This window comes from Lolium perenne, chromosome 7, assembly GCF_019359855.2.
Source record: "Lolium perenne isolate Kyuss_39 chromosome 7, Kyuss_2.0, whole genome shotgun sequence".
Lineage (NCBI taxonomy): Eukaryota > Viridiplantae > Streptophyta > Magnoliopsida > Poales > Poaceae > Lolium > Lolium perenne.
In genome coordinates, this window is record NC_067250.2 from 196,052,383 (window position 1) to 196,079,384 (window position 27,002).

Consider the following 27,002-nt stretch of genomic DNA (forward strand, 5'->3'; position numbering starts at 1 on the left):
CTAATAACTTGCTAGCAAAGATGTCATGAAGTGCAAAGAGTGAAACTCCAGATGTCACAAACTCGGCTGAGGTAGCCAAATAAAAGAAACAAAAGACCTCCAATACAATGGAGGGCAAGGCTTTAGGGGAAACCTCAGCCTCATACAGGTAGAGACAACTCACTAAAATGCTTCAATACAGCCGCCCTCCAGGCACGGATGCCCTACAGGTAGAGACAACTCACAGATGTCTGAGTAGATAGACAAGCACAAAGCTCTGCCTTTTCATTAAAGCAAATGTTTTCAGTACATGATTATAATAGCTGATGTCTGCTGGTGTAAGCAGCTTACAGTACAACATCAAATAGAGAAAGAACAACCACTACAACCTAAACATAAAGATTCTGAATACATTCAAGCGCTGAACAGAATTAAGTACTGAAAAAACTCTTCAACATCTTCTATCCAGCATCACTTGGCACATTTTGCAGGTTCTGAATTTAAAGCTTCATCCTAGTGGCACAGAAAATCATCCATTGTTTGAAAAAATAGATCACTGAATAGAGAGAATTAGAAGGGTGGGGTAACTTTAGACTACAAACAGAGGCAGACATATCGAGACAATGTAGTCTTCTGGATGGGAACCACATGAATCATCACAAGGCGCTCTCAAAGGGATCCGTCATTGCCAAATCATGGGTATGCTTGTTATGTGTGAAACTACTCCGGGAAGAACTTTTGAATTCAAATCGAGCATATCGGGATGCTCTGTTATCCAACTGTAACCGTCTGTGTTGATTAGACATCCATTTGTCATTGCAGTTGCTAAATACTCCAAAATTCATTTCATCTATCACCTTTGCATTCAGAACAAAGAACTTGGCAAAGTTGACATCTGGCCTGTTGCCAAAGTAGTTCTTCAACACCACTTTTTTTAGATGAAGCTCAAGGCACTGAATTGGATCCAGTGGGTCATACTTTTGCACATTTTTCATTTCCTTTCGTATGTGCGACTGGAGATGGAAAGAATAGACAATGTAAAGGCAGTTGATTAGCAGTATAATACATTAATACTCCTAATATCATAAGTTAGTGATATGCTGATTTCGACATTGAAAAAAAAAATATGATTACTCACAATGACATACAGCCTCTCCAAGCAGGGGAAGCACCTGAGCAAGCCAATTACTGAATCAAGATTAGGGCCAATAGAATCGATAACCAAAACCTTCATGGTGTGCATTGTGGTTGTCAGGCTGATGGCAGTCATTTCCTGAACAAAATGACAAAAGCCCAATTAGAACAGTAACCTGCATATAGGAATTCTTACTGGATGATTTTAGAAGGCTGTTGTTACCTGAAAAACAGTGGTTCCAATGTGGAGTTTGGATATGCCATCCGACAGCAAACCTAATACCTGCAGTTTAGGTGCCCGGATTACCTGGATGGTCCTCGGACCAGTCTGGATAAAGTGGTAGCAATCTCTCAAGGCAGGGAGCATCCTCAATGACCAACTCTTGGAAATTGGTAGCATCTTCGCTCTTGAAAGGAGGGGAGAAGCCGATGCTCCTAAGAGTCGGGGAGCTAATGCGGAGGAGGCCAATGCCAAAACAATTTTGCAGCAAAAGGCTTTCCAAGGAAAGGCAGCCAGTGAGCATGCTGTGGAGAGCGTCACCCGGAAATGTCACCCCATACAAGGTGAGCTGCTTGAGGTGGGGAAAATTCAGAGACTGTGCAGGAAAACGGCAGCTGCTGAATCTGGCAACGTGGAGTGTCGGCGCGAAGCGCAGCGTGGACGGTGGCAGCGGCAGCGGCAGTGAGGATGGCAGGTAGCCCTCGACATCGTAGCCAAAGTCAAGCTCCTGGAGGTTGGTAAGTGCTTGGGAACGAAGCCAGCATTCAATCTTACCACAGTAGCGTTGGCGGATGTAGGGGAGCGCGAAGCGGAGGGCTGGTCCAGGGTGCTCAGCGAGTATCTTGGAGACGTAGACGACGCGCTTGCGCTCCTGCCCAGAGAGGGTAGAGTCGGCGACGAGGTTGAGGGGCGCGGAGCGCCAGAGGGGACGCCAACGGCGGGAGACGGCCTGCGTGCGGGCGCCGTCCTTGGTGCGGAGGAGCGAGATGATGGTGCAGAGGACGGCGTCGGGGAGGTTGTTGATGAAATCCAGGCTTACTCCATGGCCGGCGCTGCTGCTCCCCGGCGATTCTTGGCCGTCCATTCGATCGAACTTACGCTTCTTGGGGGCGTGCGCCGGCGCCGCCGGCGCCTCCATGGCAGGATGGTTTTGCCGCGTACTGGTTTGGCGGTGGTAGTGGGATTGGAGAATGGGGGGCAAAGGATTCGGCGGTTTAGTTCTATCTTTCCTTAATTCTGGCGGGGCGCAAGAAATGGCGGGAACTGGCAGGATTTTGGCGCCAACTTGGTTTCACAAGAAATAGCGGGAACTGGTAGGAAGTTGCTTTCAGTAGAAAATGTTGGTGTGCGCGGTACTTCTACTGCTGTACATTCGACAAGAAAAGTGGCAACCTTATGTGGCTGGTAAAAATAAGAGTAAAGAAGGCAACACTCCCTTCGATTCATATTATTTACAATTAAAATAAATATATCTACAATTAAAATATGTCTAGTACATCCATATTAATATCATGTAATATGAATTGAGAGGTTATATATTTACGCGCTATTCCTTGTTTATCACCTGCGAAATATTGGTGTTAATTCCACCGAAAAGCCACATATTTTATTTAGGGAAGTTGTCTATCGTTATATTCAGAAACTACCTTGAAACAACAAGCTAGGATGATCAGCATCAAATTCTCTCCATTTTCAGGAAGCTGAAACTTGCAGAGATCTGCACATTGCTCTTAAGGATTGATACGACTGGCAACAGAAGCCGACCGTTTTGACTCAACAGTCGACCCACTAAGGATCACGATCATTAGACTAAGGTCTCTCCATTTGCAGGCTAATTAAACTGATAAAATAGGTGATAAACAGGTGATCCTTGCACTTTATAATATTGTTCAACATAAGAATGTGTTAGTCTCAACAGTACTTGATACTATACCTATTAATACTCCCTCCGTCCCAGTTCGCAAGGCAAAGTTTTCAAATATCTTGGCCCAAGGTGATTCTCATTGGCTCTAAATTATCACGTAAAAACATTAACATCGGCGCTGCAATTAATTGAGAAATTGAAAACAACATTATTTTCTACCCTTTAATTGGTGGGATACGAAAGCAGGAGTCTTTTGCATGCAATAATGAATCAGTTTTACTCTCACATTAAATGCAAATATGCCTAGGAGGTGAGGCATTTTGGGACAAATATTTTTTGGAACTTTGCCTTACGAACTGGGACGGAGGGAGTATTACTTTTAGAAGAGGCTTGAATGATAATAAATGGGTTCAATGATTACATTTATGCCAGCGCTTAATTACAATAAATCTAACGGCTGAACCAGATAAGTTTGTTTGGAAACTTACTGATTCGGGTATTTTTTCAGTCAAGTCTATGTATCTTGATTGGATGAATGGGCATACCGTTTTCCTTCGAAAGTATCTATGGAAGCTAAAAATTCCTTTAAAAATTGTATGTGGTTCTTTAGTAACAAAGTGCTTTTTACTAAGGATAACTTACACTAGTAGAAAATCTCTCATCAATACCGGTTCCAGAGGGGCATTCGTACCGGTTGAGCAACCGGTATAAATTATCCGGCACTAAAGGCCCCCCCCCCCTTTCGTACCGGTTGCTTACGAACCGGTATAAAAGGGGCCTCCACGTGGGCCACCAGGAGAGCTCAGGGCCAAGGAGCTTTGGTACCGGTTGGTAATACGAACCGGTACCAAAGGTTCCCACCCGCGGCAGGGAAATTGCCCAAATCTCTGCCGCGGCAGAGAATTGAATTTTTAGGGTTTTTGGAGGGGTTTAGGGATATCGGTTTGTTTCATATCGCGTCGATGCACCAGAAACGCGTTTGGGTTTAGGTAGTACATGAAGATCAAGATGATGCATAGCAAGTTGATGCATATAATATAACACACATGTAATTGCATAAGATCGCAAAATTAAGTAGCACTATGCATGAAGATCGATCTTCATGCATAGTGGTACTCTCCGAGGCGTACTCTATATATGTCTATTACATGTAGTATAGTGGTACTCTTCGAGTCAACTATATATGTAACATATACATCTTCATTCATAGTGGTACTCTGCGAATGGTGGTATGACGTCCCGAAGGAAAAATCCCGCCAATTCCTCGCCTATTGCTATGAAGCGGTCATCGATTGAGAGCTTGTTCCGCTTTCTTGCCAACTATAAAAGAATAAGATACAAATGAATACATGAAACAACTATTACTGAAACTCAGCACAACTTATGATAAGAAAACAAATTTGTGAAGATTGTTTTTGTACCTCTTTATTTCTTTCATTATTCGTTCTCTCGCTGACAATTCTGCGGATGTACTCGCAAACGAAGAATCCACAGAGATCAGTCCCTTCTGGTTGTTGCGGGCATTTCTTTACAAGAATATAATTCAATCAAACAATAGTCGAGTATGATAATTAAAGATGTGTGGACCTAGGTAGTACTACTTACTTTCGCCTTCCATCGCAGCTTCGGTGGCCATTCATGGGACTTATCTTCCTTGATGAAAGTTTTCCATACGCTGCTCGACAAAAGAAAATGCATAAAAGAGTCATCAATTAGTTCATAGCAGGAAATTAACGAAACAAACCGATAAGAATTAAAATTACCTTCTGAGCATTAAATAACAAGACAAGTATAGTTCCGATTTTTTGCTTAGTGAGTCAAAGACTTCAACTTCTCCAATTTCCATATTGATGACGAGAAGAATAAAGTGAAACCTACGCACGTTTCAATATGTAGTGTCATATATATAAGTCATTAGTTAAAATTTTGACATACGGTGAGCAAAATATAATGTGTTATAAGACAGTAAGACTCACTCGAAGTTGTAAGGCCAAATTATTAGCTTTTTATCACGTTGTCGCTTCAAAAACCTTAGCAAAGTCTGCGGTGTATCCTTGTTATAGAGGGGATCTTCTATGGTTTTAACATGCATTGTGTGCGGGTCAATGAACCCAATGTCTGTGATATCGTCCCTTTTGCATTCGAGCATCTTCGATCTGCATAATATAGCGCACAAAAGATTATAATCTGCAGACAATGAACGAGCTGAGCTAAAGACTTCTCAAATTAAATAAATAAATCACTTACAAACAATAGCAACTGATGATTGATTTGTCGAGGGCCCGGAGATTGTATAACTGAAAGAGTTCGGCGAAGTCAACGTTCACACAGTACTCCTGGAAGTAGTGCTCTTCCCTAACTCGCACCATGATAGTCTCGATCCCTTCCTTTGAGGCATTAAGGTACCACGAATGCAAGTTACGCATACATGTTGGTACCTTCCTGAGATTCTCGACCAAATCTTTCCCTTGAACAAATTGATATGCTCGTTCAGCGAAGGCGTAATCAGTTGTGTCTTGTCGAGAACTTTGAACGGGCTTCCCGTCAAACACCTTGAGAGGGGCGATCGATTGAACGGGTTGTTGTCCGAGCTGGTAGACACTGTGTATCCCTTTTATCTCCCTGATACCCGATTGAACGGGTTTTGTCGCCTCGATCATCTTGTCATACGACCTTTCAATAGAACGCGCATAGTCAGATGGCGGCGATGGTACAGGGTCATATAGATTCTCAACGGTACGCACAACTTTCACCGGATCTAGTGTCTTCTCGAAAGGTATCTCTGGCACTTTCGGTGCAAAAAAAAATTTCAACTCTTTCTGAACGGCCTCCGCGTTTTCCTCGGGAGTTTTTTCCCAAGGTAACTTCTCAGTAGGCGGCAGTTGTTTCTCCTTTCTAGCTTTCTTCCTAGGCGGCGTACCGTTCCGCTTAACGGACGCTGTCTTACGCGGAGGATCTCGAGATGGTGGACTCACGCTGGGGTCCCTCTCAGGTAGGTGTGGACTTGGCTGCTCACCAGGACTGCCACCAGGAGGATTCGATGGCATTTGCTGCTCATGTGTAGGAGTCGGTGGCCTTTGCAAAAGGACGACGTACTTCTTCGGCCATAGGGCGAAACCGTGCTTGACATCGGCTAGTGTCCTCTCATCTTCACCTCTAGGAATATCAAGCTCCACTGTTTCAAAACCCGGAACAACTTCATCCACCCCGACACGAATACAGCCAGGTGGAATGGGCACATGATGGTGCATTGCTCCATCTTCACTTTGGTACACATAGCCGACCGCCACCTTAACGGACGCGGTCCTGAATAACATATGTAGCTCGCAATCTGTCTTCTCCGTGACATAATCCACGGGGTAGCTTCCTCCACATCCGTCAAGATGCGAGGAACCGGCACTGCTTCTTCGCTGAGATGGGGCAGCATCGGCTTGTGGATCCTGTAGAAACAGCGGCTGATCAGGTGCCCTCTGATTTCTCTCAAGAGCCTCCACCCTAGTCAACAATTCCGTTACAATGTCGGCGTCCTTCTTCTTCTTTCGCGAACGGCTTCTATAAGTGTCAGCGCTGTCCGGCCACACTTCCTTCATGGTGAGACCTGGGCGAGCTCGTACCCGTCCAACGTGTTCAGGGTTCCCCAGAGCGAGTGTCAGCTCGTCATTCTCTCGATCGGGAATGTACTCTCCCTTTCTGACCTTTTCAATTGCATCTACAAGCTTCGGTACAATTGCCTCAATTTTTTTCCTTCCATTTTCCCTTCGCAACGATCAGCCCTGTCTTTGGGTCCAACCCTGCCCCATGAGCGAACAACCAGAACTTGGACCGTTCGGGCCAGTCCCATGTCTGTGGAGTGATTCCTGCATTCATCAGTTTATTCTCAAACGCTGTCCACTTCGGAATGGCACTCTTGTAGCCACCTGACCCCAAATGATGCGGAAGTTTCTTCTTTGAAGCATTTTCGGTATTTTTCTTCGATCGGGACACAAAAGTAGACGATTTCTTATACTCCTTAAATGCGGCCCAGTGATCTTTTATCTTCACTAGATTATCATCGAATACTGGATCTTCATTCTTATATTTGTCCCATAAATTTTTCTTCCAGCTCTGGAATTGTATGGCCATCTTCTTCCATGTCCATTCCTTGACTTTATTCTTCTGGCCTTCCGTCATGTCTTCCGGTAGGCTGAACTTTGTCAGTAGCGTGTCCCAAAGAAAAAATTTCATCGTGTCGTTGACATAACTAGCACGACTCTCCGGGTTCTTCGGCTTATGCCACTCTTGAATGCTGATCGGTACATGGTCCCTAACAATAACTCCGGCTTGACTTGTAAATTTGCGGCAAAACTCCTTGGGATGCTCTGGTTCACCATTATCCTTGAATGCTGTGAGGGCTAACCTGCCCTCGCCCTTTAGCACCCGCGTCGGGCCTCGTTTTGTTCTAACAGACTTGCTCGATGATCCAGAAGGCTAAAAGAAAAAATTATTCGTTAATAAGTGCAATACAAATAAATGAATGCATCTAGGGATGAACACAGACTAATTGATACATAGATATACACCTCGCCGGAGTTTGTGATGGACACTTCATTGTCTTTTCTAACTTGTTCAGACTCAAGTCCCTCGCCAAAATCATTCAGAAAGTCTTGGAACTCGTTGTCATCTCCATCGTCGGGTTCCGGACCACGGGCACTCTCATAGATCAATTTCTGCACCGCTCCTTCCCCCTCCTCATCTCGGACGAAGGTGCCGTCCTCCATACCTCAATGTCACTACAAAATTAAGAAAGCAATTGTATTTCATTCATCATGTCATGATCATATAACAGATTGCTAGATGGATAACAATTGAAATGAAGAAAGCAAAAAAACCCTAACGGATCGCCACGGCCACGGACATGGTGTTCCCCCTCCTCCTCTCGCTCTTCTCTCTATGTCGCGGCGGCACCGCCACGGACTCGGCACCGCTACAGACCCTAACCCTAACACTCGGCGCTCCTCCTCTCGCTCTTCTCTCTATGTCGCGGCGGCACCGCCACGGACTCGGCACCGCTACGGACCCTAACCCTAACACTCGGCGCTCCTCCTCTCGCTCTTCTCTCTATGTATACCGATTAATAGCGAAACCATAGAGTGCCGGAACACCTAGTGATAATGCAATGGCATCATATTGCTGCTCGTTTGCGATTTGCCCATTTTCCATTCTAGTTATTTGAATAGCCATCTAACACAAGAACAAGAAATCTTGAACAATGACTTGAAATTAATTAAGGGCTTAAGATAATGTCAGATTCCTCTAAAAATGTAGCAAACTAAGAACGAGAACAACATGTATAACCCATATAACCACCTAAAAATTAACTTTTTCATCAACAAATATACTGCCTCGGCGGTAGGTGATCTCTGAGCTCCGCCGTCCATGTCATCTGCTCCCACCCAGGGTTCACGCAGTCATAACCACAAGAAGCACATTTCTCGCAAAGCCGCCGGTGCTTCTCCCGTCTGCCGACCACCGCCGCAAAGCCGAGCTTCACCTGCAACCTCTTGTCCTCAATGCAAGCGTCATCGTCCATGCCACGGTACAAGACCTTCCCGACCTCGACCATGCCACCATAGCTGCAGGCTGTCAGAAGGGCGGTGAAGGTCAGGTGGTTCGGCTTCGCTCCCTCTCGTGGCATCCGGTCGAAGAGGCCGACGGCTTCCTGGCAATGGCCGGAGTTCGCAAGACCGAAGATCATGGAGTTCCATGTCACCGTGCTCCTCTCTGACATCCTGTCGAACAAGTGGCGCGCTTCGTGCACGAGTCCGGACTTGGCGTACATGTCGACGAGAGCGCTGCCCACGATGAGCTCCTGTTCGACGCCGGTTACGACGGCGTAGCCGTGGACCTCCTTGCCATGCTTTATGTCACCGATGGTGCCAAATGCTGGCAGGACGCTGCTAACCGTCGACGAGTTTGGTGGGAAACGGGCGCCGCTGGCCACCATTTGCCGGAACAGCGCGCGCGCTCTGCCGTACTGGAAGTTCAGCACCGAGCCAGAGACGAGCGACAGCGCAAGGGCATGCTCGGGGAGGCCGTGGCGCGCGTAGCCCGCGAGCAGCGCGTTCCAGACGACGAGGTCCCTGGCCGGCATCTCGTCGAACACCTTGCGGGCGCTGGCGATGAGGCCGCACTTGGCGTACATGTCGAGCAAGGCGGTGGCGACGACTTGGTCCCAGGCGAGGGCGGGGTGCGTGAGCACGAGCGCGTGGATGAGGCGGCCGGCGGCAGCTTCGGCGAGGTGCGCGCAGGCGCGGAGGGCAGTGGGCACGGCGGTAGGGAGGGAAAGAAGGAGGAGAGGGCCGGGGAGGTTACCTGCGGGCGGCGGCGGCTGCGTCGGCGGCGGCGGCTGCGTCGGCGGCGTGGGCGCGTCGGCGGCGTGGGTGCGTCGGCGGCTCTGCTTTGTGCGTCGCGCGGCTAAGGGAGAACCAGGGGATTTGGGGATTTTCCGTCGCGCGGGTAAGGGAAAACCAGGGGGAGAGGCCTTTGGTACCGGTTGGTACCACCAACCTGGCATTTAAAGACCTTTCGTACCGGTTGGTGGTACCAACCGGTACCAAAGGGTTTTTTTTTGTTTTCTTTTTTCTTTTACTGTTTTCTTTTCTTTTGCTGTTTCTTTTTTCTTTTATTGTTTTCTTCTTTCTTTTCTGTTTCTTTTTTCTTTTCTTTTGTGTTTCTTTTCTTTTCTTTTCATTTTCTATTTCTTTTCTTTTCTATTCCTTTTTTCTATTTCCGTTTGTTTTCTTTTTTACTTCTTTTCTATAACCTTTTTTATATTTCTTTTCTATTTATTTTTTCTTTTCTGTTTCTTCTTTCTTTTCTGTTTTTTTCTTTTCTTTTGTGTTTCTTTTCTTTTCTTTTTATTTTCTATTTCTTTTCTTTTCTATTTGTTTTCTATTTCTTTTTCTTTTTTCATTTGTTTTCTTTTCTATTTCTTTCCCGCCACGACGCCGCATGGGAGAAAAAATGCGGGAAAGAAAGGGCGGGAATAAAATTTTATTACGATTGAACTCGAAATAAAAGTACATAGCTAAACTGAAAATTAAGATATAGTGCCAGATTTGACTGTTGGAGTCATTCAGTCATACTCGTGCCTAGCCCTATAGTACTCGCCACTGTAGTCGTCGTAGTCGCCGTCATCATCGTCGCTGGCATCGGGGTCGCGGTAGTCGAACCTCGGTGGGAGAGCACGCGTGGGCTGGGATTGAGGGTAGCGCAGGCGGGGGCCACGATAGGCCATGACGCCCTGGAGAGTCTGGCCGCGCCACCACAGCCGACGGCCGGCCTCGTTGAAGTTCGAAGGAGGCGGGCCGCCCTCCTCGTGCCTGGAAAGCGCCCTCTCACGCCGATTGATGAAGAAGCTTTCCCAAGTCGGGCTGTAGTCGGGATGCCACTGGGGATTCCTCCGCTGCTCTGGCGTGAGGTCGAAGTAGTAGTGGTTCGTGATGGCCATCTCGCGCGCCACACCTAGAGGGACTGGAGGGACCGGTACGCCTCCGACGCTTAGCAACCAGCCGGTCGGGACGCGGTAGCCCGGCGGGCAGGGGTAGTTCGAGGCGCAAAGCGCCTCCGCCTCCCGGGGGGGTTAGAGATACGATGGAAGCCATGGGAGAGAATGATGAGGTTTGCAGATATGAGTCTAGATGTGATATGTAAATGGTGGCCAAGCCTACATATATATAGTGAAAAAATGTCGGGAAGACAGAGGCGGGAACCGGTGGAAAGCGCGGGAAGAAAATAGGCGGGAAGACAGAGGCAAACCTTTAGTACCGGTTGGTGGGTGCAACCGGTACTAAAGCTGTCGGCAGGATAAGGACGCCCTGCTCGATGAGATAAAGTATGTAGCGCACGACGCCCTGTCGGTGGGATAAGGACGCGTGGGTAACCTCTAGTACCGGTTGGTGGGTGCAACCGGTACTAAAGCTGTCGGCAGGATAATGACGCCCTGCTCGATGAGCTAAAGTGTGTAGCGCACGACGCCCTGTCGGTGGGATAAGGACGCGTGGGTAACCTTTAGTACCGGTTGGTGGGTGCAATCGGTACTAAAGCTGTCGGCAGGATAAGGACGCCCTGCTCGATGAGATAAAGTATGTAGCGCACGACGCCCTGTCGGAGGAAGAAGAAGACAAAGTAGAAGCGGCGCCGTGCCTATAAAAGGAGCATCGATACGCCATGGGAAGCAGTAAAACAAGCCAACCATCTCCATTGTTAATATCTTACATACAGTAACATCATTACACAAAAGTGATTTCCATATTGAGATACAGAAGTTATGATCCCTATATGTAGCTAGCTAGTCTTCTGAGTTTTCTTCGTCCGTTTCCCTTTCTTCTTACTGTGACGCAACCATGGACAATCTTCATTGTTTAAGATGATGCTTGGGTCAATTTTTACCTTGAAGGGTGGAATATCGTCAAAATTATTATAATCTTCTGACATGTCTGTCTTGTCCTCTACTCCCACGATGTTTCTTTTTCCTGAAAGAACTATGTGCCGCTTTGGCTCATCGTATGATGTGTCCTCTTGCCTTTCTTTTCTTTTTTTCGGTTTGCTAGACATATCCTTCACATGAAAAACCTGAGCCACTTCACTGGCTAGGACGAATGGTTCGGTGTCGTACCCTAGATTCTTGAAATCCACTGTAGTCATTCCGTATCGCGGGTCTACCTGTACCCCGTCTTTCAGGTTGAACCATTTGCACCGGAACAAAGGGACCTTGAAATTAGGTCCATAGTCAAGTTCCCATATCTCCTCTATGTACCCATAATGTGTGACCTTGTTCCCATTGCCATCTTCTGCATCAAAGCGGACACCACTGTTTTGGTTGGTGCTCTTTTTGTCTTGGGCGAAAGTGTAAAATGTGTTCCCATTAATCTCGTACCCTTGAAAAGTCGATATAGTAGAAGATGGTTGCTTGGCCAACAAGTACAGCTTCTCATCATCGGTGACATTCATGAGACGTGTTTGCAACCAACCGCCGAAAGTCTTCATGTGTTCTCCATCAATCCAATCTTCACGTTGCTCCGGGTATTTAGAGCGTAAGATATCCTTGTGTTCCTCTTTGTACGGAGCCACCAAGATGGAATTATGTAGAACTGTCTAGTGTGATTGAGTGAAAGAATGTCCGTCCATACACGTTGCTGATTTCTTTCCTAGCGTGCCTTTTCCACGCAGTCTCCCCTCATAGCGCGATTCAGGAACACCGATCGGCTTAAGGTCAGGAATAAAGTCAACACAAAACTCAATGACCTCCTCTGTTCCATAGCCCTTGGAGATGCTTCCTTCTGGCCTACGGTTATGAACGTACTTCTTTAAGACTCCCATGAATCTCTCAAAGGGGAACATGTTGTGTAGAAATACAGGACCGAGAACGCCAATCTCTTCGACCAGGTGAACTAGGAGATGTGTCATAATATTGAAGAAGGATGGTGGGAACACCAACTCGAAGCTGACTAGACATTGGACCACATCCTTCTGTAAATTTTGTAGAGTAAGTGGATTGATCACCTTCTGAGAAATTGCATTGAGGAATGCACATAGCTTCACAATGGGTACTCGAACATTTTCCGGCAGAAACCCCCTCAATGCAACCGGAAGTAATTGTGTCATAATCACGTGGCAGTCATGAGACTTTAGGTTTTGAAACTTTTTCTCCGACATGTTTATTATTCCCTTTATATTCGACGAGAAGCCAGACGGGACCTTGATGCTACTCAGGACTTCAAAAAAGATCTCCTTCTCCTCTTTGGTAAGAGCGTAGCTGGCAGGACCTTGATACTTCTCTGGATTCAGGTTGTTTCCTTCGTGGATACTTTGCTGGTCCTGCCGTGCATCTGGTGTATCTTTTGTCTTCCCATACACGCCCAAGAAGTTTAGCAGGTTCACGCAAAGATTTTTCATCACGTGCATCACATCGATTGCAGAGTGAACCTCTAAGAATTTCCAGTAGGGTAGCTCCCAAAATATCGACTTCTTCTTCCACATGGGTACGTGTCCGTCAACATCATGCGGAACAGATTGTCCGCCGGGACCCTTTCCAAAGATCACTTTTAAATCCTTGACCATATCATATATAACTTCCCCAGTAGGGTGGGTAGGCTTCGTTCGGTTATCTGCCTCACCTCCGAAATGCTTTCCTCTCTTTCTTACGTGATGTTGTTTTGGAAGAAATCGACGATGCCCCATGTACACATTCTTGTTTCCCAAATAATTACTGTCAGTCTCACCTAAATAGTGTGTGCATGCATTGTATCCCTTGTTTGACTGTCCTGAAATGTTACCAAGAGCAGGCCAATCATGATGGTTACAAATAATAACGCTCGTAGGTTAAATTCCTTTTGTTCGTGCTCATCCCACACAGGTACACCTTCGTCACGCCACAACTCTAAAAGTTCTTCAACCAATGGCCTCAGGTACACATCAATGTCGTTGCCGGGTTGCTTCGGGCCCTGGATGAGCACTGGCATCATAATGAACTTCCGCTTCATGCACAACCAAGGAGGAAGGTTATAGATACATAGAGTCACTGGCCAGGTGCTATGGCGGAGCTCTGCTCCCCGAAAGGATTAAAGCCATCTGTACTTAGACCAAATCTTAAGTTCCTTGCGTCATCTGAAAATGACTTGAACTCTCTGTCGATTTTTCTCCACCGCGACCCATCACGGGGTGTCTCAAAGATCACATCTTTCTTACGGTCCTCTTTGTGCCATCGCAACAACTTGGCATGCTCTTTGTTCTGGAACAAACGTTTCAACCGTGGTATTATAGGAGCATACCACATCACCTTCGCAGGAACCCTCTTCCTGGGGGTGGACTCACCCTCAACATCGCTAGGGTCATCTCGCCTGATCTTATACCTCAATGCACTACATACCGGGCATGCATTCAAATTCTCGTACTCCCCGCGGTAGAGGATGCAGTCATTGATGCATGCATGTATCTTCTGCACCTATAATCCTAGAGGGCAGACAACCTTCTTTGCTTCGTACGTGCTAGAGGGCAACATGTTCTCCCCTGGAAGCATCTTCTTTATTATTTTCAGCAACTTTTCAAATCCCTTGTCAGAAGTACCATTCTCTGCCTTCCACTGCAGCAATTCCAACGTGGTACCCAGCTTTTTCTGACCATTTTCGCAATTTGGGTACAACAGTTTGTTGTGATCCTCTAACATTTTCTCCAACTTCAACCTCTCCTTTTCATTTCCGCAGTTCATCTTCGCATCAAGAATGGCCCGACCCAAATCGTCATCCGGGTCATCAAAAATCGGCTCATCGAAAATGGGCTCTTATTCAGCTTCGTCTTCCCCCATTCTACTATCACCGTCTTCAGTGAATAAGGGATAGTTGTCACTATCCTCTTCTTCTTCGTTGTCTTCCAATATAACCCCTCTTTCTCCGTGCTTGGTCCAACAATTATAGCTGGGCATGAAACCGTTCTCCAGCAGGTGGACGTGAAGGGTCTTCGAGGTAGAGTAATCCTTCATATTCTTACAGGAACTACATGGACAATACATGAAACCATTCGACCGCCTGTTTGCCTCAGCCACGTTGAGAAAATAATGCATGCCATTAATGAACTCGGGATGGCACCGGTCACCGTACATCCATTGTCGACTCATCTGCATTTTATATGTATATCAAAAATCATTAAATACACAACATCGTGGATATATGAGTGACCAACTTAATTAATATTCAAGTTCATCACATAAAACTAATTGTTTTTTATAAAAAAGAAGAGGGGCTCACCGAGGTGGTACCGTGCCGGCTAGGGGCCGACGCTGGCGATCGACGGCGGTAAGGACGGGGATGATACTAATTAAAACCTACAAAACATACCATAGTTTCAGCTCAAATTGCATATAAAAAAATAAATCACTAACTTAGGCATTTCATCGAACACCTTGCTTGCACTAGAAAAATAGTACGAGTTAAAACTACCAAAGAAATGAGCTAAATTAGGAACGCCGGAAGGAAGGATGATATTGCTAACCCTTCGATAGATGTATGCCGTTAATCTTGTTAGAATGGTGGAGAAAAAATAGAGATTTGTTGGAGTGTGAGAGGTGGAGAAAAATTTAGAGTGTGAGGAAGAAGAGAAAAATGAGAGCCAGGGGCTCGGGAAGGGTTTGGGCGATTTGATATAGCTGGGTACCGAACCGGTACTAAAGGTGTAGCCCTGGCCCCACCTCAGCCTGGAATTTGGGCAGAAAACCTTTCATACCGGTTCGTAACACGAACCGGTATTAAAGGTCCGTTACGAACCGGTATAGATGTCCCACCCCTGGAACTGGTATTAATAAAGCCTTTCGTACCGGTTCGTAAGGGAACCGGTACTAAAGGCTTAGATGGATGAGAGGTTTTCTACTAGTGTTAGCCAAACGGAAGTGGAAGGGATGTCAAAAGTGTTGTTTTTGTGATTCCACGGAAACCGTTAATTATTTGTTTATTCATTGTCCTTTTGTGAAGATAATATGGCGTATGATGTACCTTACTTATAACATTTCTCCACCAGCTAATGTTACTAATATGTTTGGTAGATGGTTGAATGGTGTGGGGAAAAGTAATAAACAGAAGATTCGGATTGGTGTTTGATCCATTTGTTGGGCTATTTGGAGAACTAGAAATGATATTATCTTTAACAAACAAAATGGAACTAATTTTTTGCAGGTTATCCGGCGAGCTGCTCATACAATTCAGCAATGGGGTTTCCTTCTCCCGTCGGAGCAGCGGGAGGATATGGTTATTGGATGCAATCGGATGCTAGTGGTTGCTCACGACTTCTATTTCCAGGCTACTGGGTGACGGCATCTTAATAGAATAGCAAATGCATAACTTTTCCGTTAACCGTATTTTCTTGCGGTTGATTCATGTATCAATCTTAGCTTTTCCATAATTGTAATAAGGGAGGATGGATTCTTCCGGATTTGATACTATGATACTATGATTTTAATAAAGCAAGCCGTGTGCATCGATTGATGCAGAGGCTGGGGCTATGCTCCTTTATCGGAAAAAAACAGGTGGTCCTTAGGGCATTTCTAGCCGATCTCTAAGCCGATCCCCAATAACTTAGAGGAGCAAACGTCCCCTATCTATGAGCGACCTATATTTGCTCCTCTAAATTTAGCACCGTAGATCCAAACCCCAATAACTTAGAGGAGTAAAATTTTATTTCTGCATATCAAACCATATGAACCAAAGTATCAATATTACAAATCGAATTAAATGTAATAAATCAAACTATTTTATTATTACAAACCGAATGAATGAACTAAATAAATTGTTTCAAACCAAACAAGTGAAGAAAAAACATAACTACCCCCACCATGGAGACCCAGTGATGCTCAATAAGATCATTTTGTAGTTGACTGTATGCATCCGGGTTCTCTATGCGTCGGTGCATTTTGAGGAACTTGTGGATCGTGTCTGCATCATGCTCATGCTCAACAAGGTCTCCATTTGAGATGTACCTAAAGTTCTCTGGCATGTCTCTTTCATTTTAAATGATCATGTTATGCAAAATGATGCAACATGTCATTATCTATCATAGTCTCTGGTTTCCAATACTCGACTGGTCCGGAGGGAAATACGAAATCATATGAACAATTCGGCGAATACCTTCAGCGCGACGGAGGTGGAGTCCGCGGCCGACACCGTAAAGCCGACCAAAAGGGCTGACGGCGCCTCTAGGAGAACGCGACGGCCGTACTATCAACCACCGGTCGCCGAAGCTCGATGTCGCCGCTGGGCAGAAAGCTCGTTCGACCGATAGCTACAACGGCTGTTACCAGGAGATTATCCTCCACGGCGGTTGGTCTACACCTCCCCCATGCTTCGGCGGCCCTTTTCACGCAAGAATCCACCTCTCCGCGGTCGCAAACGACCTCAAATCGGCGACAGGATCCAGCTCGATACGGCGACTCTCAGGAGCGATTCCGGCGATGGCTTGCACCGGTGTGTGGGTCGAACGGAGGGGAAAAGGGCGGCGGTTGATTCCAACTGTCGGCCGAGGCGATTTGTGGTCGGCGGTGTGAACACCAACGAAAATACGGCAGCATGGCGGAGAGGCTGTGGTAGCGGAGTGGAGGAGCAAAAATTTAGGAAAGCGGCCTCGGGGGAGGATATTTGGGGGCCGCGAAGGCCGATGATAAAAAAAATGCTCCACTAAAACCTTTTGGGCTTCGGCTAGAGTCGGTCCCGGCGGTTAGCGGCGCACATTTGCTCCTCTAAAGCCGTTTTGGGGATCGGCTAGAGATGCTCTTAGTCGGTCAGCTCATAAGTTCTACTTCCAAAAAAATGAGATCTAGTGTTAGATTTAATTTTGTTATTAGGAAACACATTAACATGCATTGATCACACTTAGATAAGCTAATAAACTTATCGATAAAGAGATTAGTAGATGTACCTACGGCTACGGGTACATGAAGAATTCATGTGTCGGTGTAGCCCATATCCACGAAGGAAGATGGGACACGACGATCTTCTGACCCCCTTGACCAAACTTTTATGATGGATAGTTAGGAGTATTTGGGATTTGGCCTTGTTTGATACTATTGTAGATGTGGGGATTATCCTCACCAAGCCCCAGACCCTTACTTATTCATAAAAGTATGTTTGATGCTAGTGTATTGGACTCGTTTGATCTCCACTATCCCCAATTTTTACTGTATTTTTTCCAATACCCAATACACTAACATGCTTACATGCCTAGTGGATTAGGGTTTTATGGCGATTGTATGGGGGCAGGGTTTCACCCAATCCCTTTACTTATCCTCTCTAATCCCCACAAAATCTCTAATACCAAACAAGACCTACATGTTCTTTCTATCTGGTGGAAAGGTGCCACGGACCAAAACCAAAACCTTTTTCTTGGTAATGATGTTTGCTAATTAATTATCTTAGCATAATAATCTACTCCTAATTGATATTGCAACCTACTTAGCGTTTTCCCCCATTCAAATGATCACTTTCTCCAGTCACAAACGCCCTTCTTGTATCATGGGAGTGAATAACGACTAACTTCGTGCACACCATGAACAAGGTTCAGGCTTTTAGCAAGCTCATTATTGTGAAATCTAATTGTTGAAGACCAAGCTACTCTGTGCACTGAACATTGGCATCGCCATCTCCAACCATCGCTACATGCTTTAAAGCAAATCGAAATTGTTTAGTTCTTGTTGGATTTGAGCTCTGCAATTCTTTCCTCTGTGGCCTCCAGAGCGTCACCATATTTGCTCACAATCTGAAAGGTTCATGTCAGTTCGGACAGTTCACCAAAATGAGAATATCTATCATACTTTAAAGAGTGCGATCTTACTTCATCAACTTCACCAGGAGTCATTATCAGCGGGGGTGACAGCATGATGCTATCCCCAGCGACCCTGATAAGCATCCCGCGCTTCTCGCACTCGGCACCAAATATTGAACCAACTCCTGAAAACACCAACCAGGATTTGCTCAGCTATTCAAGCCATTTCCTAAGGTATCTTTCACTGCTCAGATGGTTTATTTTGGTAAGTACTCTCAAATCCCAACTTCTGAAGGATACATTATTAAATTTCAGACCCACTCGACTAAGGTTTTCTTTTGTTGTTTCTCACTAAGTAGTTTACTGATGTCGCATAGTTGGTGAAGTTCAATTAGTATCTTGGCTTCGGAAAAGCGTAGAATAAATTAGTTTAATGCATTGCATTACATATTTCTAGATGGCCAGAAAACTCAATAGCTACATAGACCTGTGTTAAATAACAGAATTTCTCTACCGTATAATTCCCCTAACAGCATGGACAGCGTAGAAAAAATTTAGTGGCTGAAGAATGAAATATTCCATGCTAGCAATGTCTGCTGAAAATGAAAGAATGCAAGCATGAAAGGTACGAACCCCATTCTGCAGGGAAGGGATCATTTGGCGACTTGTTGTCAACGAATTCAGTTCCAAGTATCAATCCCAGGCCACGTGTCTGTGGAGAGGAGGACACATATTATGTGTTTAACAGGAAAGAAACGATTAAATATTTATAAACAAAAGAAACTAGACATGATAATTACCTCTCCGATGATCGGACTTCCTGAGAAGGCCTTGATTCCTTCCTGGAACCTTGGAGCAATTTCGTTGACATTTTTGGTGATATTCCTCTCACTGATAACAATTATGAAAATGATTAATCAGATGCATACATCAAGCATAAATGAAGTGTTAAGAATTTTTAGGTAAATTGTGGTTTACTTGTAAATCTTCAGAGCTTCTATGGCAACAGCACACGAAACTGGATGCCCCGAGTATGTAAAGCCATGAGCAAAAGAACCTGCACTTAAACAACCCAAGTTCTTGTAACAACAGCAGCAAAAGAAAAAAGAAATTTATGCCGTAGAAGTATATTTACCAAGTTTGTTGCTCTCCGAATGAATTACATCTGCTATTTCTGGGCTAACGAGAATAGCTGCAATTGGCATGTAGGCAGAAGAGAGAGCCTGGCAGCAACAAACAAAATCATTAGTCAATATTTTTAGGAAAAGAAGGAAGCTATCATCTATATCAAATAAGTAATCTAGAGGTAACAAACTCAGGAACTCACCTTTGCTATGGAGACAAGATCTGGTTTAATGTCATACTTATCACATCCAAACATGGTTCCCAATCTTCCGAATGCAGTAATGACCTATAGGGATGATTAAATAACTTTTCCACCAATAAAGTATTTGATTCTCTCTTTACAAGATAAACTTAAATTACCTCATCTGCTATCAATAAGATGTCATACTTCTTGAGGACTGCTTGAATCTGTTGGAGGAAAAATAGTCGAGATTAGCATACATGGCCCCACAATGAAGGAGAACAAAATTATTTGATACGGAACTACATAACTGTACAAATACTGGTGGCTGCAGTCAGCTGCACTTTCCAACGACCATTTCTTTGGAATAAAATATTATGAAACCATGAAAGAAAAAAGGATAACATCACATTGCCACTTACGCATAACAAACGGGGCTATATTCATTTCAGAATTTTTATTTTTATTAAATAAAGAAAATAAATCCTCGAGGGATACAAGAATGAGTTCCCATCAAAACATCATAAGTACATTCATATGCACCTCCTAGAGCATAGTTATGTGAACTGAGGAATAAACAGGGAATGGTTCAAATTTTCCTTTCAGGTTTGCTGGCAAGAGGTGATGCAATTAGGGTGTTTCGACTATTTACTTAAAACAAGTGCACTGTATTTTTAAGTATTCTAACTATTTTACGGAAGTTGGAACCAAATCTGATGAAATTGTTATAAGTTCAAATATCTTGCAATTGTCACTGAAAAATATATGTTTACCAAACACCCTTCGAAGGTGAATCGTATTTGTTTTAGAATTACCAACTAGAAGAAAGTTATGGGGGTTCTAGGATCAAGTTCTTAATGCACCTTCTCAAAATAACTCTTTGGAGGGAGGATGACCCCACCAGCACCCATCACAGGTTCAGCAATGAAGGCAGCAATCTGAAAATAAAAGGGGAGGGGTTACTTCAGGAACAGTGTACCAACATCTAGCATATGATCCTTCATGTGTACAAAAAAATAAACTTACTGTTTCGGGTCCTTCTTTGATGATAAGACTCTCCAGATTATTGGCAAGTCTAGTTGAAAATTCTTCTTCTGTTTCATCTACATTAAAAAAATCAATTTTAGTAAACATTATATTCTAACGTGAGTGTACAAAAAGAACTGACGTATGGGTACCAGGAAGATGGAAGCGCCAGTAATGAGGGCAGTCCGTGTGCAGAACAAATGGTGCCGGTAGATCAAACTTTTGGTGAAGAGCAGGAAGTCTATTTATAAAGAAGCAAATATAAATTATTGCAAACGTACAAAGAACATAAGGAGCATGTCAACTGTGGGCAATAAAACACCTTTCATAAGTTTATTGCACAAACTGAATGATTTAGAAAAGAAATACTATTATTGTTATGCAGGAACGTTAGCTCACCCCGATAGACTAGCTGCTATTAATGTTGAACCATGGTATCTGCACGAATATATAATCAAAGTCTGGTTAATATGAAATTAAACACCTTAAATCAGTAACATTAATGTGAATGCTTGGAGGATACGTGTTCCCTGGTGAAATATCATTACAATGCAGCTCTTGGACTGCTCAATTTTTCACTAGTTCTGATGCAAAATTATTACAAAAAAAAAAAAAAAAAAAGCACATGTTGTTTTTTGAGAAGTGAAACACTTTAGCTGCCTGCAATTCATGATAGTGTCTGTATAATGAACAAAGAATATAAAAGAAAAAATGAAATTGAACAAAGAATATACAAGACAAAATGAAATTGGAGTGTACCTAATAGATTTAGGTATATAAATGTAGTGAAGAAAAAGAAAAGGAACGTTACGATTTTGAGCGTGCAATAAATTTCTTCTTCTTTGGCCTCCCAAGTGCATTGTTATAATACCACACTAATTTCACCTGTAAATATCAGGCGATCAGGACTGGAAGAATGGAGCTAAATAGTAATCGTAAACATTCATCAACGGGACAAAGCAAGATTTGGTAATAACAGGCCATGCTTCAGTGAAGTAATAAACTAATTTCTTACTACTCCAGAATACAAATACTACTCAGGCAATGTGAACTTTATAATTTAAATATCACAGATAAAAGACAAGGGAGAAACTAAGTATTGCTAGAAAACATGATGAATCTGAACAAATATAAAATTCACTTCCATCACAGTGTCAATGTTTCAGTAAATGAAGACCAAAAGCATAGTCTTTAATTCAATGGCCGTTTTTTTATAGGAGGTGGCACTATGCGTATTGTTTTGACTATTCAAGCTTGAGCACAATGGACAGATAAGAACAGTGTTTAATTTATGAGTATCATAAACTCCAACTGATGCCAATTTGATTAAGTAATAATTGTACCTGAGAGTCATTTGCTTCTGAACCGCTATTTGCGAAGAATACCTTTCCCATTTCCCTAGCAGTGAACATCTTGAGAATTTCATTCGCAAGATCCTGAATTTAGCAACACACATTAATATCAATTTCCCTGAACCAATTTCTTCAGTTTGTCCCTTTCTAGTGGAAGACGGTGAAAGTTCAAATGATACAGACAGCATGGCAAACAGGATATCATCAACAAAATACATACTCTACCATTTAACAATTGTCTTAAGGAGGATACTGAAAGATCAACGTATGTACCAATGAGGGTTTGGTAGTACGGTTCCAGAAGGAATGATAGAAGGGTAATTTGTTTAATTGCTCTGTAGCAGCTTTGACTAGTCGAGGTTCGTTACCACCTGAAAACAATGCAAATAGTATGCTAAAGAAACAATACAAACATATGCTTAGAAAACAAAATAAAAAAACAATCAGCATAATGTACCAGTAGGAAATTTTTAATTAATTCAATCAGACCACAAGCTGTACTACACACAAATATACGTTTTCCTCATTTATGATAACTGCAAGAAAACCTTACGTAGATGTATGATACATATTAGAAACTAGAAATGAACAGCCACTTTGCTGTAGAACTCCTAGAAATTTGCGGTTGTCTTTTTTCCTTCCAAGCAGGCGAAACAGGAAAAGAGTGCAACGGCAGCATCTAGATCTAAAACTAATGCTTCAACAGAAAAAGTGAGTAGTCTTTTTTTTTTCATTTGAACTAATTTGAAACATAGAAACTTTAGGTAGGAATATGCAGTCCTTATAAGAAGTGTGATTAGTCAGTAGGGTCAGGTTTTTTTTTCCAAAGTATGAAGTGATTCAGTTTCGCGTGTAACTTTGTTTACCTATGGCTAATCCAGTGTTCAGTAGGCAACACCTACATTAACTGCTACTACCTCTGCTCCAATGAATAAGGCTTATATTTTTTGTAAAGTCAAACTGCGTGATGTTTGACCAAGTTTTTAGATTAAAGTATTAACATGCACAATATAAAATCAGTATCGTTAGATACACCATGAAATGTATTTTCATATGACATCTATATAATATTATAGTTGTCAATGATATTTTCTATAACTTTGGTCAAAGTTTATTTAGCTTGACTTTGGAAATAATCAAATAGATCTTATTCACAGGAACGGAGGGAGTAATTACTAATATACATGTACAAGCTCTTAGCATTGAAATGACTAGAAGCCTGAAGTGTAGAATTGTTTTTGAAGGAAAACTGTAAGGGAATCCCTCCACGTACCTAGAGCTGTACACCACAATCCGGCAAGGGCATCTATATACTTTTTCCCATTGATATCGTAGACATAAGCACCCTGCAATATGAGTTGCATAGTGTAAGGTAAAACTTACAACCACTGAATTATATCAACTACTGGACATTCTTAGCATTATTTTACAATAAGTTATTTCTACAGGAGAGGTAAAGCAATGCCGTGTCCCAGAACCTCAGATCTGTCGATAACCAGGGGATTCACATCAGTGCTCTGCCATCCTGCTGTGAACGGAGCCAGCATGCCATGCCCCTTAAACCTGGCAAAACGTTGCAGCATCAGAGGTAGAAAATACACACCATAACTAATACATGTAAAGATTATAAGCATCCTAGTGCATAATATAGTGACACAATGTTTCTACTTACCCGATTTCTTCTGTCGGTTCAGCCTGAAGAAACGGTTCAGAACTGAAGTACCTGGGTGGTGCCTCTGAAAACCTATGCAGCCCATCCAACTTTCCAGCACTAGCTACATATTTTACTAAACTTTCAGCCTGCATGGTGAGAGGGAAGAAGAAATCAGGTGTCTTATCTTGGTTAAAAATTACTGCACGTGTTCAGTGTCGAGCTGTGTAACGCCCCTGTCATCGACCCTAATAAACCAAATGAAGGAATTCCAATCTTAAGAACAGAACAATACAAATTTCTAGTACATGTATGCGCACGAAGAGATTTATTTTTGTAAAACCAGATGGAAAGCGGATCCATCTGCTGATCACACAACGATCAGGTCTCATAAATCTACAAACTTGGGAACTGAAGAACACAAACAAAGTTCAGATGAACTGTTCTATTGCTGCTGCTCCAGAGTCGATCAAATCTTAATCCATCATACCACTCCACTTACGCATCCAATAAACCAGGAAAAACAATCACCAACCAGACCGGAAAATTCATGAAAAAACGCCCAACTTCTCGCATTTCTGGGTGATAAGAACTGACGCGAATGCCTATTTCGCGGTACGGATTGAACAGGAGGAGATGGAAGAGCTATGACGGTCAGTCACCTTCGAGGCGGCGTTGGATCTGAGGAGGCGGCTGCGCGCAATCATCATCTCGCCGGGATTCCGTCCACCTTCACTCCACGGGGACTCGGAAGGAAGGAAGCGACAAGAGGAATGAGAAAACGGATGTCGTGGGGGTAAATGGAATTTATAAGCCCCTGGATGAGCGGAACGGCAATCAAGGCATTTTGGTACATCCACCTGGAAAATGCTCACGGATCACGGATGTGCTCGTGTTTGGCTAAAATAGACACGTTAAGCGTATGTTGTGACAGGTGAAAATATTTTATTAATATAATTACATACTCTCTCTGTTTCATGTATTAGATTTCACAAGTTTATTTTGATTTGTATGTGAAACACGTCTAGATACATCTATACACTAAAACACGTCTAGATACATGCACATCTACACGAATCTGCAACAACTAATTCGGCACAGAGGGCGTATAATTTATCAGCCTTTAGATGGGCGATTCCAAGCCGAACCAATCCATTTCAAATGGGTCTAAAGATTTCAATGGTGATATGCACTTGCAATATTCAGCGCAAATCTAGTTGCACGCACGAAATGCATCTAAACGCTGAAAAAGATACTCAAGCGCAAAAGCATCCGCATTTTGACATTTTCACTTAATATAAGAAAATGATAAACTTGATCAATGAAATATGATTTATATGTCGCATCATTTGTTACATCAAAAACTTTATTTAAACCTGAATCCAAATATATGATTTTTGTAGTGTATCACTTATATATCGTTGATCAAATTGATGGCCAAATTTTTCTTAAAGTACATACGGGCTTTATAATCCTAAACGGAGAGAGTATTACATTTTGTATTTTCTGTTAAACCGCATCCGAGCACAACTTGAAAAGAATTACTATGCCGCCGAACTATCCCATCATCTTATATAAGTGTAGTGAGCAGAGAGCTCGAGCATTCACAAGCTCATAGGAGGCTTACAATAACAAACCTAAGTATTGATGCCAAGGGTGAAGCAAGCAAAATAGAGCGATGGGTTCACCTATGTTACGAATCATGAACAGCTGTCACTAATATAAACTGCTGACACAGATTTGGTGCCCCCGAGCACCAGTGAATCCTATTTTTTTATTTTTTATAAAATGCACTTTTTTGTATCAGAAAATCAAAAAAAATTATTCCATGAATACATATACATGTATTGAACACTTTTGTGCGAAGTTTCAGTAGAAATTTCGTTCTATTTTGAGCTATAGAAAAAAGATAAATTTCCGCATGCATATAGGGGTACATAACAAAGAAACCTGTCAGAAATTTGTCTTTTTTGTGTGGCCCCCAAAAAATTTATTTTCTCCCAAAATATTTAGCATGTCTCTGAAATGTACTCTCACACTACCATATTTTGATAATTTTTGGAATACTAGAAATGTGTTTTTGAAAAAAATTGAATTATAGGGATCACGGAAGCTTGGGTGCTGCTGGGGGTTTTCGCAATATAAGGTTATATTGGTTACGATAGTATTTTATAGTTCACATGTTCCATGAAAGATGTCTTGTCTAGATTTGAACATATTTAGGCTAGATAAAGTTAAGACATATTTTATGGGTTGGAGGGAGTATTATGGGGTGGAGGGGGAGATCGTTACACATAGTTTTTTTTAGGAAGTAACACATAGTTATTTGCAAAGGGTTTAGTGAAAGCTTGTGAGTGTCAGCTTCGCCCCAGGTTACTGGACGTTGTGTGGTCGGTCACCATTTATCATCCATGGAACCCACCCAGAATGTCCACTTCACGTTGTCTGAGGATACACCACACGTAGACGTCAAGCTCCTGTTGGCGATAGCAACACCACATAAACAACAACAAAAATCAACACAAGAATCGTTATTTCACGTTGTCTAAAACTTCTTCTTAAGCTTTCTAATTGCCCTCAAGAAAAGGAAATGGCACCAATACAGTTTTTAGCCCCTTCCTTAGTGGACGCCACATCATTTTCCTTTATAAAGAATATCCAATTATTTGAGATTCGTCATTGAGCATAGGAAAGCGTAAGTTTAGGGGGGGGGGGGGGGGATGAACAAGTGGCTCACGCTAACAACTCTGTAGTGCCTAGACACTGATGCAAGCTGCATCTCCTTTTGGACCATTTCAGATTCGAATCTACTGCCACTGGTGGAATCTGCCAAAGAAATTTTATCACTGCAAAGATGTCGCTGGGGTCTCCTCGACCTACCTACCGCTCTGTAAATGCGAAAACCCGGTAGAAATCACAGCATGTAACAGTTTTTACTGTAATGTTAATTACCACCTCCCGTTCCAAATTAGTTGTCCACATATCTTTTTTTCAAATACGCAAATCTGAACACTAAAATTTGAGCAAACCTGCGACAACTCGTTTCACATGTATCTAGACCAAATCGGAGCAAACCTACGACAACTTATTTGAAACGGAGAGAGTACTGCTCTTTCCTAAGCTGGCTCGTGGAATTACACAGTCAAACATTTGATACAAAGTAGTTTCATATGGCTCGTCGAATTTTTCTAGTTCAGCAACTAGCTTAATCTTTGCGTCAGAGCTGTAATTCTGTATCAAATGTCTTTCTGTGTTCTGACGCAAAGAACGAGGTTAATTTCTCTACTAAACGAAATGAACCAGCAGGCACCCCATATTCAGGACCAAAAGGGCGTTCCAGACCTTTGAATCGACTGAACCTGTTAACTGTTAGCCATACTGCAAGCGAGCAATTTCCTGATTATATC

The 27,002-nt window shown here is 43.2% G+C and overlaps 2 protein-coding genes, 1 long non-coding RNA gene and 1 pseudogene across 3 annotated transcripts; all 4 read right to left on the reverse strand.

Annotated features, from left to right (window-relative positions):
• Window positions 1-227: 227 nt before the first annotated feature.
• On the reverse strand, window positions 228-2,353 carry LOC127314579 (putative FBD-associated F-box protein At5g56440; annotated as a pseudogene).
• Window positions 2,354-4,139: 1,786 nt separating this feature from the next.
• On the reverse strand, window positions 4,140-4,962 carry LOC127312446 (uncharacterized). Its single transcript, XR_007858368.2, has 4 exons — window positions 4,742-4,962; window positions 4,584-4,653; window positions 4,400-4,504; window positions 4,140-4,298 (listed from the first exon to the last, which is right to left on the reverse strand). It is a non-coding gene; the product is annotated as an uncharacterized lncRNA (long non-coding RNA).
• Window positions 4,963-8,343: 3,381 nt separating this feature from the next.
• Window positions 8,344-9,531, reverse strand: LOC127315668 (pentatricopeptide repeat-containing protein At5g59600-like). The gene is made up of 2 exons (XM_071824155.1): window positions 9,525-9,531; window positions 8,344-9,329 (listed from the first exon to the last, which is right to left on the reverse strand). Exons 1-2 carry the CDS (start codon window positions 9,529-9,531, stop codon window positions 8,344-8,346), a joined length of 993 nt encoding a protein of 330 aa, XP_071680256.1.
• Window positions 9,532-17,858: 8,327 nt separating this feature from the next.
• On the reverse strand, window positions 17,859-24,413 carry LOC127314577 (probable gamma-aminobutyrate transaminase 3, mitochondrial). The gene is made up of 19 exons (XM_051345073.2): window positions 24,258-24,413; window positions 23,617-23,744; window positions 23,423-23,507; window positions 23,218-23,290; window positions 22,218-22,315; window positions 21,936-22,028; window positions 21,404-21,477; window positions 20,992-21,030; window positions 20,745-20,833; window positions 20,593-20,669; window positions 20,430-20,504; window positions 19,746-19,793; window positions 19,588-19,671; window positions 19,396-19,483; window positions 19,239-19,317; window positions 19,061-19,151; window positions 18,894-18,972; window positions 18,330-18,445; window positions 17,859-18,254 (listed from the first exon to the last, which is right to left on the reverse strand). Exons 1-19 carry the CDS (start codon window positions 24,303-24,305, stop codon window positions 18,180-18,182), a joined length of 1,539 nt encoding a protein of 512 aa, XP_051201033.1. The 5' UTR covers window positions 24,306-24,413; the 3' UTR covers window positions 17,859-18,179.
• Window positions 24,414-27,002: the final 2,589 nt, after the last annotated feature.

What these genes read in the sequence shown, in the direction of transcription:
- LOC127314577 (XM_051345073.2), bottom strand. Translation starts at nt 24,305, where the DNA reads ATGATGATTGCGCGCAGCCGCCTCCTCAGATCCAACGCCGCCTCGAAG. An exon ending in CAGAAGCAAATGACTCTCAG is followed by an intron (nt 21,478 to 21,935) that starts GTACAATTATTA and finishes TGATATTTACAG; the next exon opens with GTGAAATTAGTGTGGTATTA. An exon ending in CAAAGAGTTATTTTGAGAAG is followed by an intron (nt 19,794 to 20,429) that starts GTGCATTAAGAA and finishes TTCCTCCAACAG; the next exon opens with ATTCAAGCAGTCCTCAAGAA.